Below are 15,386 nucleotides of genomic sequence, written 5' to 3'. Positions count from 1 at the left end.
TTTTTTCAATTAAGATCATTTAAAAAAAATGAAAAATTTCTCCTTTAATTGTAATGCTTCGTTTTTCACTTAAAGTATTACGTTTATGTTTGATGTTGCACTTTTTATAGAAAATATCAATACCATCAATTATTAAAGAGGGGTTTATTTTAGAAGCTTCTTGATGTTTAAGGTGAGAGGTCATCAGTAGATTTAATACTGAGGAGAGAGCTTTCATTACGGTGCACCATCCTGAATTAGCCACTAGGGTGTGCTGTATACCTCTCTGGATGCGCGCGTGGTCGTGGTGTCCGCTGCTCCTCGGTGGTAGTGCGCTTCCACTGGACTGGAGTGACAAACAGAGACGGGCGTGGTTTTTTAGTCCACGCCCACACTAGTCGACAGGACGAGAGAGGTTTTCTGCCAAACTCACCTCAAAGTAAACAGAGGTTGACCGGACGATACTTTATTTTCTCCAGCCGGTACTCACACGTGGCCATTCAATGCCTTCGGTTGAGAGCCTAACAATCGCATACGACTTCCTGAATGAGCAGGGGACGTTTTCCGGAGGAGACATAATTACAGGAAATGTCACTCTTACTTTGGAGAAGGAAACTAAAGTTCAGTCGCTGTGTGTCAAGGCGAAAGGAGACGCGGACGTGCGATGGTCAGAAAAAAGAGGAGACAAAACCAAAGTGTACTCTGCTCATACCAGATACTTTAAGCTGAAGCAGTTCTTAACCGCAGAGGGTTCAGATGGTAAGATCACCGCTACAGCCGGAAGTGGATTGAAACTGGGATTCATGGAACACAATGTGCCTGTAATTCATTGTAATGCAACTATGAGGATGATGAATCAACCATATTGGAAAATTTCCTATTTTAATGTATTCTTTCACTAAAAGAAAATACTAACTCCCCTACTACTGATTTTAATGAATGTTACATGCTTTACTGTGCATTTATCACTCGGCTATTGCTCTGCTTTTGATGATGCTACCAATCTAAATAAAAACAAAGCATGTGATCTAGGTGAGCTTTGATACATGATTTGCATGAGACAAAGAAATAGCCTATATATATATATATATATATACACACACACACACACAGTGGTGGACAAAACTGTTGGTACCCCTCAATTAAAGAAATAAAGTCCACAATGCTCACTGAAATGACTTGAAACGTTCAAAAGTAACAAATTAAAATGTATTGAAAATTAAATAATCAAAATCAGCCATTACTTTTGAGTTGTTGATTAACAGAATTATTTTTAAAAAAAAAAGCTGTTTTCTATGGAAGCGATAGTGTAGCATAATTAAAAATAAAAGTCAAAAGCAGAAATGCTTTTGACTTTTCAAAATGACATTTTTTGACTCAAAATTCAAATGAAAAAGCAATCCGCCAAAATGCTTGTTCATTTTCTACTTCAAAAGCGGTTATTCTGTCACTTAATTAAAATTAAAATGAAAATGGTATTTGACATTTCATTTTCAAAAATTCTCTAGTAAATGTGTAGCAAAATTCATTTAGAGATGTCTAATCTGACAATTGAAATGGATGAACAGAAATGCTTTTTAATTTTCAAAATGCAGAAATGCTTCAAATGACTTAATATTAAAATTAAAAAGCAATACTTCAAAATGCTTTTTCATTTTCTACTTAAACACTGCTTATTCTGTCACTTAATGTGAAAATGAAAATGGTATTTGACATTTTATTTTCAAAAAGTTCTCTGGTAAATATGTAGGTGAAATCTGCTAGCTGTTGATGGGGCTCCAGCTGTCATTTTCCGAAGAAAAAAGCTTGCTCTGCGATGCGTCTGAAGGAGGACCGCAGAAGGCGGAAATGCTGCTACGTAATCATCAGAAGTTTACAACCAACACAAAGCCCTCTTCTCTGCTGCTAACACAAAGCTCCACTGCTCCTGGGGGGTATTCCAGGAAGCATGTTTAAACTAGCCTGACTTTAAGCCTGAACTCTGGCTGAAATCTGCTATATAAACTCAACATCCTCTCCCTCCCTCTCCCTCATGGTGCAAAGACTTGAGCAAAGTGGGACAAAGTAACTCGGCAAAACACGGTAAAACACAGTAAAACAACTAAACACATTTGGTCAAAAATTCCACACTTAAACCCAAATCCGTCCAGAGAGGCAAAGGGAATGATATCCCACAATCCCTTGCGGTGCCGATCTAACAGCAGCACCAAAGTTACACCTACTTGATTGAATTAATTTGAATGAAAGCAAAATAACTGTCTGAAAACTACGTGTTATTTTTAAACTGACTTAACAAAAAAAAGATTAATTATTTTTGACTGAAGCAAATAATTATGTTAGATCAAAGTAAAAAAGTTTATTTTTCCAACATCCATATGTGGTCTTATCACCCTCTCATGGTGGAAAAAGTATTATCTGAGCTTCTTCATCCACTAAATCATCTTCAAATGGACACAGCATGCTACTTCACCTCTCTGTAAACAAAGGAACCTTCAACTAAACCTACTCCAGACCAGGTTATGTTCAGAGCATGAGTTGCTTTGGCAACTTGACATACCCTGAAACATACCTCCATTTCTGGAACCGAAAGCTGAGGTTATCAACTTCCTTAAGGCCTGTTCACACCGGGACGAATTTCGCCGGCGATTTTCGCCGACGTTTAACGCCTCGTGACTAAACAAAGGGCACCAACGAGAGTGTGCACACTGACGCGAAAAAACGCCACGCGTTAAAGCGTCAAAAAAAAAACCGCCTCGGGTTCGTTTTTTTTTTTCGACGCGTCGCGTCGAAATCTACTCGACCAATGAGAATGGCGCTTTTGCTCACGGGTCTGGAGCTTCTGAAGTTACAGTAAAACACAACTTGGGGGCGCTCAAACACAAAACTGTCTTGCTGAGCACACATACCAGCGAAGAAGATAGACGCCAAGTAGCGTCTAAACAGCCGCGAAGCAATAATGACGGACATTCTAAAATATCCCCGAACCAAGCACCAGTTGGAGCTACTGGTGCTTGAAATATTCATGTTTTCTTTGTTTGATTCTGACAAGCGTGTAAATACTTGCTCTCTTCTTCTGAGTGAAAAGCGACTTTAAGAATCGTAAAGTTGCGCAGCGCCACCTTGTGTACAGGAGTATTTCTGTTTTACATTAAGCGCCATCTAATGTCAGGGAATGAAATTGCATGTTCACTCCACTCATCGTCAGCGAAAATCGCCTGGGTGTGAACACAAAAAACGTGGCGAAAAACGCTGGCGAATAACGCCTGGCGAATATTCGTCCCGGTGTGTACGGGCCTTTAGCCTCAAACTTACCGTGGGAGGTTGCATAACCTGCTTTCTGGAATACCCCCCTGGTGTGTCTGTGTCTCTTAGCAGCTGGACACACAGAGAAAGCACTGACGTCATCGCCCCGCCTCCCGCTTCCAAATGTACCACACTGAACATGGACGACAGAAAGCAAAGGAGAGAATTGTCCGAGGACATTAGAAAAACAATTGTAGACAAATATCGTAAAGGTAAAGGCTATAAAACCATCTCTAAACAGCTTGAAGTTCCTGTGACGACAGTGGCACATATTATTCAGAAGTTTAAGACCCACGGGACAGTAGCCAACCTCCCTGGACGTGGCCGCAAGAGGAAAATTGATGACAAATTGAGGAGACGGATAGTTCAAACTGTATCCAAAGAGCCCAGAGCAACCTGCAAAGACATTAAAGATGCACTCCGAGATCAAGGTACATCAGTGTCAGATCGCACCATTCGTCGTTGTTTGAGCCAGAGAGGACTTTCGCCGCGCACATGGCATTCCTACTACGGAGATAGCGAGACCAGCGTGTGCCCCCTGGATTGTTTTCGGTTCCGGGAGGAGACGGAGACGGGGGACAGACAGGACGCAGAAGCGGGGCTGCCGCTCAGGCCTGCTGTAAAGACTGAGGAAAACCCCCCACAGGCCTCCTCTTCCGAGTGTTCCTTGCCAATGCACGATCGCTGAACAAAAAAATGGACGAGCTGGAACTAATTCATGGATGGAAACCGCTACGTCCGTGACTGCTCTGTGTGCTGGTTAAATCAGAATCCTGGCTACACCCGCAGATTCCCGACGCGGCTATCCAGCTAACTAGCCGCGTTGTTCACCGCAGCGACCGGAACAAAGAAGGCTCGGGTTGGAGCAGAGGGGGAGGCCTGTGCATGTATGTACACATTAACTGGTCAAAAGACAGCCAAATAATCCACAAACACTGTTCGCCAGACGTAGAAGGCTTTAAATGCTGTCCATTCTATCTACCCAGAGAGCTAACCGCCTTGCTAATCACAGCTGTTTGCATACTACCCGATGCTAAGGTTAGCATAGCTCTCTCACTGCTAACAGATGCTAACGCTAGCATAGCGCTCTCACTGCTAACAGATGCTAACGCTAGCGTAGGTCTCTCACAGCTAACAGATGCTAACGCTAGCATAGCTCTTTCACTGTTAACATACACAATACACAGACTACAAAGGATTCACCCTGACGGTTTTCACGTAATATAGCTGGCGACTTTAATCAGACCAATCTGAAGTCTGTCCTGCCTAATTTTTTACCAACATGTTAAGTGACCAAACAGAGGGAAAAATACCTTAGATCAATTTTACACAAACATTAAACATGCATACAGAGCCACTCAGCTCCACACCTAGGCCAGTCAGACCACCTCTCTCTGCTCTTAACCCCTGCTTACACACCTCTGGAAAGGAGCTCAACCTCACTCGTCAAGACCATGGCATCACTACTTGGCCCGAGGATGCACTCTTCCAGCTCCAGGACGGCTCTGAACACACTGACTGGAGTATGTTTGAACACCAGGACCTGACAGTATTCACAGAGGCAGTAATGGAATACATCACCTTCTGTATTGGGGACTGTCACGGAAGTTAAACACATCCTGGTCTTTCCCAACCAAAAACCCTGGATGACCAAGGAGGTCAGGTTGCTCCTAAAAGGTCGTGACTCTGCTTTTAGGTCAGGGAACAATGACCTGTACAGGACCGCCAGCGCCGATCTGAGGAGAGGGATCAGGAAGGCCAAGTGGGACTACAAAAGAAAAATGGAGGACCACCTCTCCAACAACAACCCTCGGCAGGTGTGGAAGGGACTACAGCACCTGACCAAGTTCAGGGGACAGACCAGCACCGAGGCACACTCCAGAGCTGCACTAGCGGAAGCGCTGAATGTGTTCTTCTCACGCTTTGAGACCACACCACTGCAGTCTGAAGTCCCATCACTGTCCCCACTGTGAAACATGGAGGAGGCTCAGTTCTGTTTTGGGGCTGCTTTGCTGCATCTGGCACAGGGTGTCTTGAAGTTGTGCAAGGTAAAATTAAATCTCAAGATCATCAAGGCATTCTGGGTAGAAATGTGCTGCCTAGTGTCAGAAAGCTTGGTCTCAGTCACAGGTCATGGGTCTCCCAACAGGACAACCATCCAAAACACACAGCCAAAAACCCCCAAGAATGGCTCAGAGAAAAGCGTTGGACTATTCTGAAGTGGCCTTCTATGAGCCCAGATCTGAATCCCATTGAACATCTGTGGAAGGAGCTGAAACATGACATTTGGCGAAGACACCCATCAAACCTGAGACAACTGGAGCAGTTTGCTCATGAGGAGTGGGCCAAAATACCTGTGGACATGCGCAGAAGGCTCATTGACAAATACAGAAACCGTTTCATTGCAGTGATTGCATCAAAAGGTTGTGCAACAAAATATGAAGTTGTGGGTACCAGCATTTTTGTCCAGCCCTATTTCATTAGTTTTTTTTTTTTTTTTATAATTCTGTTAATCAACAACTCAAAAGTAATGGCTGATTTTGATTATTTAATTTTCAATAAATTTTAAGTTGTTACTTTTGAACGTTTCAAGTCATTTCAGTGAGCATTGTGGACTGTCTTTCTTTAACTGAGGGATACCAACAATTTTGTCCACCACCGTGTCAGCAGATAACAATAAAAATTAGGCCTGCACAATATACCGCAAATTTATCGTTATCGCAATATCCAGCTCTGCAATATGCATATCGCAAAAGACGGCGAATATCGCAATAAATCGCAAACCCAAAATGTGTTAAAACAATCTTCTAGCAGCTTGAAGCATTTAACGAATCAAATAAATCCCTTTATGCTTTGACCAATCAGATGGACGCCTTCCCATTGTTGACCAATCAGATGGAGGCCTATTATGTTAACCCTGGTCCTGAAGAGCCTCAACCCTGCCTGTTTTCCAGCTCTCCTTAACCAGCTTGCTGTTGATTGGCTGATTCAAGTGATTTCACATCCTGATTGACTGAACACACCTGATTTTGGTTATCATTATCGAGCAGTCTAGGGAGAATTGGAAAACAGACAGGGTTGAGGCTCTTGAGGACCAGGGTTAGCCACCCTGACGTTTGTCCCCCATGTCGATGAGGGTCATTTGGAGTATAATTTTGAAACTGTTGCAATGAAATGGGAATGATGTTTTTGTTTATTTTTCTATTTGTTTATTTACCGCAAATTTATCGTTATCGCAATATTGATCACTAATATCGCACATCGCAAGTTTTCCTCATATCGTGCAGCCCTAATAAAAATCCTTTCAGTTGGCTTATGTAATTTAATAAAACGATAAATTATTTACTTAGGTTTTATTTTGCACAATGTTTGACACTTTCATTGGAAACATACTGGTTTGTAGCAGGGAAGCACTTTCCCCACGATTTGTTTCAATGATTTGTATCTAACACACATGAGTCGGTTTTGGTTTGGAATATATACACACACATCTACACACATTTTTCACCTTCAACAACATGCATGCACACACTTGTGCAGGTTGTTGAAGGTGTACAGGTTGATGCAGCTCATCCTGTTTGATGCTTCATTGACTGTGTAAGAAAACTGGACTGAGCTATCCCTCCCCCAAGAAGCCAAAACCCCATAGACTTCTATTGAGAAATAATTACCAGAGACAAAGGGAGTTGGCCAATTCTCTGACTTAGAACTCAGGCCTCGAGGGCCGGTGTCTCTGCATGATCTCCAGATATTCAACCCCTACGCAAGACTAATTACCTGGTTAATGTGTGTTCAGCCATTTAGAATATGCAGGGTATGTGTGCAAAACATGCAGGAATGCCCTCGAAGCCTAGAGTTCCCCATCCTTGCCTTTAGGGGGTGTATGGATGTTTGTTTGGGGGGTGTGCTGACTCCAACTCCCTTTGTCTTCCTTAACTAGTTGGAGTTGAACATGTCTCATTTTTGTGCACTCCCTAGAGAAGGGAACTCTAAAATTATAAGATCATTTTCCCACTAGGACACACAATAGGTCTGAGGAGTTGATGTGCTGATGGGAAGCCCTGCAGTTCACAGGTTGTAGATTAGACGTGTGCTTAGGTTCACTTACTGCCTCCCACCATCTCTAATTTTAATGCAACATTCCTATTCGTATCACTTTGAAGTTATTATATTTTTTTCTTCTTTTTACTGCTTTCCAGTTGGGGATTTAGAAAACCTTATAATTTGTCACCTTTACTTTGCACACTTGTGCTGCTGTAAAGATTGGGCTGGGGTGGTGTGCTTCTTTAGCTCCTGCAGCATGGTGCACGGGTTGGCCTGGACATGGGGGTCTGCTTTGCATGCCGCAGATGCCATTGAATGCATTCTTGCACTTGTATTTATTTTCTTCTTTTTTTGGATCAGTGTATTGAAGCTTGTTGTTTCAAAGAAATGCCCTAGTAGAAGTATGCCTATCATGAACGGATCAGGACTTTTTAAGCACAGCAGAATACAGCAACAGGAGGTACACAAAAAACATGTCGGTAAAGTTAGAAAGATATTCCCAGATTCCGATTACGGGGCTCAAAAAGTCTTTTGATAAATGTTTTAAACTGACAGCAAGTGTCTCTTGCTATTTGTTTTAACACAAACAATGATGCACAAAGACATTTCAACAGGAAAAAAGATTGTTTTTTCTTTTTAATGAGAGCGGCGCTCTCCTACTGCTGAAAGAGAGATTGCTGTGACACGGCTGGAAAGTGCTACAGTTTCTCACATGAATAATTATCACATATATTTACTAGTTTATAGTAAATAATCTTTTCTAGTTTCAGTATTTTTACTTGATTCTTTAAGCTACTTCATAAAGTGCTCTGTTCAAATGTTAAATGATAAAAGAAAATAAAAATATGGTCCAACCTGGATCTGTTTATTACGTTTATATTTTTATGTTTTATAAAAAAAAATCGGATTGGGACTCAAAATAAAATGACTTGTAATTGAATGGGGACCAAAAATTCTGATCGGGACCTCCCTTATGACATCACCCTTGCTTGGTCCAGTCTTCTTATAGGCCACAGGCAATGATTCTCACCTAGGGACAAGGTAGAATCATCATTTAACCTATGAAACATGTTTTTGGACTGTGAGAAGAAGCTGAAGTATCCAGAGAAAACTCACGCAAACTCCACAGAAACGGTCCCAGATAGGATTCGAACCAGGACATTTTCATTGTGAGGTGAGAACAGTGCTAACCACTACACCACTGTACAGCCTTGTATCTAAACATTATACTCTTATCATAAACACCGTGTTTCTTTTCTTGTTTTTTTTGTTGGTGCATCACACAGGTATAAATAAACCTCAATAAGAAAAATAAAAAAAGCAGAAACCAGAATAGTGTTGCAGTCACACTGATGTGCACACTAGATTGAACTACATATATTTAATAAAAAATGGTCGTACCAATTACAAATTATGCAGACAAAAGGAAAAAGGGGAAACTAACTCTTTCATGTGTTTGTTTTCTGTGTGTGTGGAGGGGTGGACAATCATTGACTTTTTTTACAGCCAATGATAGTTTTTACAGTCCGTGGTGACAATCCAAAGGTTCCTCGATGATGGCCATTTGGGGCGGGACCGTACTTCAGGCCCCACTGGATCCTTATGGGTGACGTCAGAAGGCATCCGCCCACTTTGTATGTCTAGAAATCAGAGGCAGACGTGCAACCTTTCACCTGCAGTTAGTGTAACTTCCCGGCCCATCAATGCCTTCAAGTAGAAGTGTAACGATAGAACACGACTCCCTGAATGAGCAGGGAACGTTTTCCGTAGGAGACATTATAACAGGAACTGTAACGGTCACTTTGTCGAAGAAAACTAAAGTTAAGTTACTATTTGTGAAAGTGAAGGGAGACGCAAATGTACATTGGACCGAATCTGATCAAGACCATAATGATGAAGTGTACTCCGCTCATACTAGATATTTCAAGTTGAAGCAGTGTTTTATCCCGAAGGACTCTGACGGCGAGTAAAATACACATTTGGCTGGAAATGCGTTTAAACTGCATTAGGTGCCATATTGTTTGGATCGAAAGGAAACGCGTGTTTAATGTAATATGTTGTGGATGTAAAACATTTCTCCTTCACCTCACAGAAACCGTGTTGCCTCAGGGGATCCATGTTTACAAGTTCCGCTTTCAGATTCCACCAGGGTGAGTAACGTGCAGCATCCTTTTGCTCTTTTTCAGTATCTTCGATGACAGTCAGCTGACCATGAGATCTAATATCAACCTCAACAGTTTCCCATCATCCTTGTTGGAAAATATATTTCAGTCTATACTAGTACTGAAATACAATACGAGTTATTTAATTTATGTTTTATTGTTAAAAATTAATCCCTGAAAGAGAAGGAACGACTATTTCAAGCTTTCTTAGGTGTTAATAAAACTTTCAAGAAAAAATAGAAGAGAAACCCTAGTTGAAGGATCAAACTTGCCCCTTCATCCTAAAGAGGAATCTGTAATTGTTTTCTTAACTGATGTTAATTCTGTGTTTTTTTTTTATTTTACCGTAACAGATGCATGCCGTCGTCGTTTAAGGGGTCCCATGGAAAAATTGTCTACAAAATCGAGGCCAAGCTGTGTAGAAGTTGGAGAATGAACACCACTGCAGAAAAGGAACTGCTGTTCATATCCAAGTCTCTCCCCGCTCTTGATTCACCAATGGTATTCAAAACATCCAATCCAGCAATCAAAATGCTTTCATGTCATGCCTATATTATGTTGCATCCAATTAGAAGCAATACTTTTTTAGAAAAGACCCACTCTGATCAGCTTTTGATCTAATTGAAGATTATGCCGTTTTTACCCAAAATTAAAATTAAAAAAGAAAAAAAAAAGTAATTTTTGAGGACCTCTAAGATGTAACTTACTCTGTCCCTCCTTCCCGTCACCCATAACTGAGAGCTCTCTGTTTAGGTGCTCTCTCGCTAGCATATGGCTCCTTTTTCCCCCAACCTCACTTTAGCGGTGCAAGAAAAATGGCGATCAATATCGGAGCAATCCAGCCATACAGTTTTGAGATATATGCTCCAGTTCAGACGAAGAAAACAAAGACGTACATGGATCTATTTGTCTCAGAATGGAGCAGAGCAGAGAGATTGTGGCATATATATGTATGTATACATATATATATATCGGTATATATCGGTATATCGGTATATATATATATATATATATATATACATGTATATATATTTTAAATATAGTTATAGATAAATAAAACACAAAAAACAACACACAATTAGCTAGCTTGGGTTCAGCCTAATTTTAACGGCCTTTCCTGGTCTGTTGACTTCGTTTTGAGTTTTTCTTGTATTTTTACAATTTATCTTGTGGATATTAAAAATGATACTTGCTATAGTGACAGTCAAACGTGTACAAAGCATGCAGGCTGTAAACGAAAGTTGTTTTTTTTGCTTACAGACACCACAGCGTGGTTCAACTCGAAAAGAGATGGGCCTTTTTTCCAAAGGACTTGTGGAATTGGAGGCCGTCCTTAACAAGAAAGCATTCTGTGCAGGTTGTGAAAGTCTTCCTCAAGCAATATCAAGCTAAAGTTATGAAACTTTTCTGCTGTTTGGAAATGCAATTACTCCTTTAGAACTGTCACCAAAGAGATGCACTAAGGTGACCTGTTGAGCAGAGTACAGCGGGGAAAAAAAGTATTGAATACGTCAACATTTCTCTCAAAAAACATATTTCTAATCGAGCTATTGACAAGAAATTTTCACCAGATGTCGGCATCAACCCAAGTAATGCACACATAGAAAGAAATCCAAACATTTATGTCCATAAATGAAGTTATGTGTAATAAAGTGAAATGGCACAGGGAATAAGTATTGAACACGCTTACTGAAATTTATTTAATACTTAGTGCAAAAACCTTTGTTGGTGATTACAGCCTCAAGACGCCTCCTGTATGGAGAAACCAGTCGAATACATTGTTCAGGTGTGATTTTGGCCTATTCATCCACACAAACTGCCTTCAAATCTTCAAGGTTCCGGGGGTCTCTTCTGTGAACCCGGATCTTCAGTTCTTTCCAAAGATTTTCAATTGGATTCAAGTCTTGTGATTGACTTGGCCATTCTAGCAGCTTTATTTTCTTTTTCTTCATCCAGTTGAGTGTTACCTTGGCTGTGTGCTTGGGATCGTTGTCTAGCTGAAAGATCCACCCTCTTTTCATCTTCAGCAGCCTGGCAGATGACAGCAGATTCTGATCAAGAATGTCTTGATACTTTTCTCCAGTCATTATTCCTTCAATGATATGAAGTCTACCAGTACCACATGCTGAAAAACAGTCCCACGCCATGATGCTCCCACCTCCAAACTTGACTGTTGGTATGGTGTTTTGGGGGTGATGTGCGGTGCCATTTTTCCTCCAAACATGTGTCTTATGACATCCGAAGAGTTAAATTTTGGTCTCATATGACCAGAGTATCTTCTCCCAGAATGTCATGGGTTTATCCAAATGTTGTGTCGCAAACTCGAAACGAGCTTCAACATGCTTCTTCTTTTAAAATGGAGTCTTGCGTGGTGTGTGTGCATGGAGGCCATGGCGGTTGAGTGCATTACTTATTGTTTTCTTTGAAACAACAGTACCTGCTGATTCCAGGACTTTCTGAAGCTCTCCACGAGTGGTCCTGTGGTCCTTCTTGTCTAACAACTTGCTGGTGATAAACATTTTAAAAGGCATCAATCAGGACTATACCAGCTGATATTACTTTGTAATAGGGGGCAGGTTAACCTTCTGAATACTGACAAAATCCAGCTGCTTTCTTGGCTTGCCAGACCTTTTTATCCCCCCTTTTCTTCATGTGTTCAATACTTATGTGCCATTTCACTTTATTACACATAACTTCATTTATGAACATATATGTTTGGATTTCTTTCTATGTGTGCATTACTTGGGTTGATGCCGACATCTGTTGAAAATTTCGTGTCAAAAGCTCGATTAGAAATATGTTTTTGAGGGAAATGTTGACGTGTTCAATACTTATTTTCCCCGCTGTATTTCCAAAGTAAACAATGACACGTTACCTTCGTTTTCCTAAAAAGTCTTGGTGTTTGAGTAGTTGCAGATATTGTTCCTAGTTTTAACAACAGCAAGTTTTTTTTGTATCATTTTTTGACTTAAAAAATTATCTTTTCAGAAAGCCAGGTAAGTAAATGACCAGCATAAGTAGAGTTTTATAATTCAAAAGTTAAATATTAGTATTATTTTGGCCACTACTTTTAGGGAATGTCTTTGACAGATTTGTTAGTAAAACTTTTAACTATTAAGCAAATTTATATTAGTTAAATCATTTTCTTGCAGTGGTATGATGAACTGTAATAACAGGACTTACAGACTGGCATCCTGCAAACAGCGTTAACATTCCGCTGCTTCGTAAGTTTGCTGGTTATTGTTCAATAGTTGACCAAGTATCTGATTTTTTTTTAAAAACCTGGTTGATTATAGCATCCAAACAAAATCTTCTGTAAAGGTTTGGAAAAGTCATGAAATGTTAATATTTTGGATGAAAAAAATCATAAAAAATCAAATAGTTTAACATGAGATCCAAATTTAAATTGTGGCAGAAGTTCAGCCTTGCGCTCTTGATGATAAAAAAGTTTCTATTTTTGGTTTTGGAAATTCTGTGAAAGGTTATGGAAAAGTTAAGAAAAACCATTTCTAAAAAGTTTACGAACTCTGTATTAATCTTACAAGATATCAGATTGATAAAGTCAAAAGACACAAGTGATTTCCATGACTTGGGTGTTGCATTTGAGCAGTTTTGTGAAAATATGTTGAACCGTGTTTTTCATTCTCAGGTGAAAACATGGAACTTGTTTTATTAGTAAACAACTCTTCCTCCAAAAAAGTTAAACCCAAGTTAAGTTTAAGCAAGAAAATCACCTACTATGCCAGAGGGAATACCAAGAGTTCCACCGAAGAAATCAGCAAGATGGTTTTTGACCCAGTTGAGCAAAATAACAAAGAAGAACTGAAGTGTGTGATGGAGATTCCTGCTGGTCAGATACCATCAATTCAGAGCTGTGATATAATTAAACTGGAGTACACCTTAAAGGTTTGTGGCTTTTTACAAATAAATAAATGAATTGTCCTTCAGATTTCAAATTCTGTTCTAAAAAGTAAGACATTTATGGTGGCTGGTATTTTTCTTCTTAGGCTTACCTGGACATCAGCTTTTCTTTCGATCCAGAGGTCATCTTCCCCATAACTATTTTACATCCCGACTCAGCTTTCCACTTTCAGCGTGGCATCGCTCCGCCTGGAGATTTTGGTGGCCCAAGCCATAGCGACTTTCCTCCACCTGCTGTCTCAATGGGTCTTTACCCAGCGTCTCCTCAAGCAGGTGGTTACGGATACCCTGCAGTTCAGGGATTTTCAGGACCTCCTCCGGAATACCCAGGTCAGCCGCAGCCATATGCTGCTCCACCGGCTATGTACCCTCCTATGCCCCCAGCGTACGGGGGCAATGCAGTGCCACAGCAGCCTCCTCCTTACGGATCTGTGTTTTCTACACCTCACCTGTCACCGACTGCCCCACCAATTTACCAACCACCATCAGCCCCACCCACGGTGCCACAATTTTCCTCCCCATTTGTAGCACCTACAGCCCACAGTTCTTTGCCTTCTGCACCTTTGACGAATGAAGATTTCCTTTCTCAAGGAGAAAAAGGTCCATCTGTGTAATCTATTTCTTTCAACCACTCTTTGTATCTGACACCCAATAACCTCAATACAGTATCACATAGATGCCTTGTACCTCGCTGGTGTAAGAGTGGATGTAAAATGCATGCCAACATAATAGGATGATCGTTTCAAGGTTTTTCATAACAGAAATATATTTACCGTACTGGTTGGATATTATAGGCAAAAATAGTATGTTATGAAAGATAAGAGATTACTAGAAAGTTTTATACAAGAGATGTTGTCAAAGTATGTATTCAACATTACATTTCACTCCATATTTGTAATGCTCCAAGAGTTATCTGTCTCTACAACTTTATATGAAAGGTGCTCCTTTTATTTAGTTGTTTTTTAACTGTTGATTTCCCTGAGTGCCTGTATCTTTTGTGATCATTGTTGGGTATAAATTCAGGAACTGTTAAGTAACACAATACTTTACTTGTTTTATGATTATTTCACACATGCGCTCTTATTGTGAAAGGGCAGGAGAAAAGGGGTGTGACATTTTGTGTTGATGATGGTGAAATAAATAAAGTAAGCATTTAGCTAAGAAGTAAATTTTAATTTTGCTTAACAGTTATATAGGTCGGAATAAATATTTATCCCTCATATTTTGTGTGCTTTGTATATTTCTAATTAAAGCCACACTTTTATCTACGATGCATTTCTTAAATATCTAACTTGCCTCAAATAAACCTCAATAACAAAATAAACCTTTGTTTATGTCACAGTCCAATTGTTTTAGTGATTCTTTAAATGTCATATAACCCGTTAGGATTTACTTTAGTTTGCTGACAGTTCTGAAATGGGAGTGGAAGATACAGATATTGTTCTGCTGCACTTTTTTGTGAAGAGTTCAAAGCGTTTTCTTTTGTTTTTTTCTCATGATGGTTTTACAGCCTATCAATCATGCTGTCTGCAGAAATACTTCTTAGTGAGGTTTTGTTTAGTGTATCAGTCACACATAGACCACTGATGTGACTTGATGGAACCTGATTTTGAGCTTTACCAGAACAAAAGAGGACATTTGACTAGATTGATAAGAAAAGGACTTTGACACACAATCACCAAAGCACAGCAAAGTCAGATATTCGGATTGGTTATTTCAAAGACCCACCATTCATCGTTTGCTCTATTGTAAATGTGTTTGCAATGGTCTTATAATTAAGATTTTACTATTTTAGGCAAAATCTGAGTTGTTTTCTGGGACATAGTTTCTGCAGAGCATCAGTAGTTTATTAGAAATTCTCCTCTGACTTCTGGGCGGGTCTGTTGGTGGGGAGTAAGTCTGTGTTAATTTCCCATCATCCCCTTTGTTTACACTCTCTCCCGCTAGTTTACAGACCCAACAACCCCAAGCTAACTC

At 40.2% G+C, this 15,386-nt stretch overlaps 1 protein-coding gene across 1 annotated transcript; it reads left to right on the top strand.

Moving 5' to 3' along the window:
* Positions 1-352: 352 nt before the first annotated feature.
* On the top strand, positions 353-14,750 carry LOC101167126 (arrestin domain-containing protein 3). Its single transcript, XM_023958537.1, has 6 exons — positions 353-738; positions 9,419-9,476; positions 9,842-9,989; positions 10,749-10,845; positions 13,138-13,394; positions 13,496-14,750. The coding sequence occupies exons 1-6, from the start codon at positions 483-485 to the stop codon at positions 14,021-14,023; spliced, it is 1,344 nt and encodes a 447-aa protein (XP_023814305.1). The 5' UTR covers positions 353-482; the 3' UTR covers positions 14,024-14,750.
* Positions 14,751-15,386: the final 636 nt, after the last annotated feature.

This window comes from Oryzias latipes, chromosome 9 (assembly GCF_002234675.1).
Source record: "Oryzias latipes chromosome 9, ASM223467v1".
Taxonomy (NCBI): domain Eukaryota; kingdom Metazoa; phylum Chordata; class Actinopteri; order Beloniformes; family Adrianichthyidae; genus Oryzias; species Oryzias latipes.
This window is presented reverse-complemented; position numbering and strand designations above follow the sequence as displayed.

What these genes read in the sequence shown, in the direction of transcription:
- LOC101167126 (XM_023958537.1), top strand. Translation starts at nt 483, where the DNA reads ATGCCTTCGGTTGAGAGCCTAACAATCGCATACGACTTCCTGAATGAG. An exon ending in CGCTTTCAGATTCCACCAGG is followed by an intron (nt 9,477 to 9,841) that starts GTGAGTAACGTG and finishes TTACCGTAACAG; the next exon opens with ATGCATGCCGTCGTCGTTTA. An exon ending in CAAGAAAGCATTCTGTGCAG is followed by an intron (nt 10,846 to 13,137) that starts GTTGTGAAAGTC and finishes TTTCATTCTCAG; the next exon opens with GTGAAAACATGGAACTTGTT.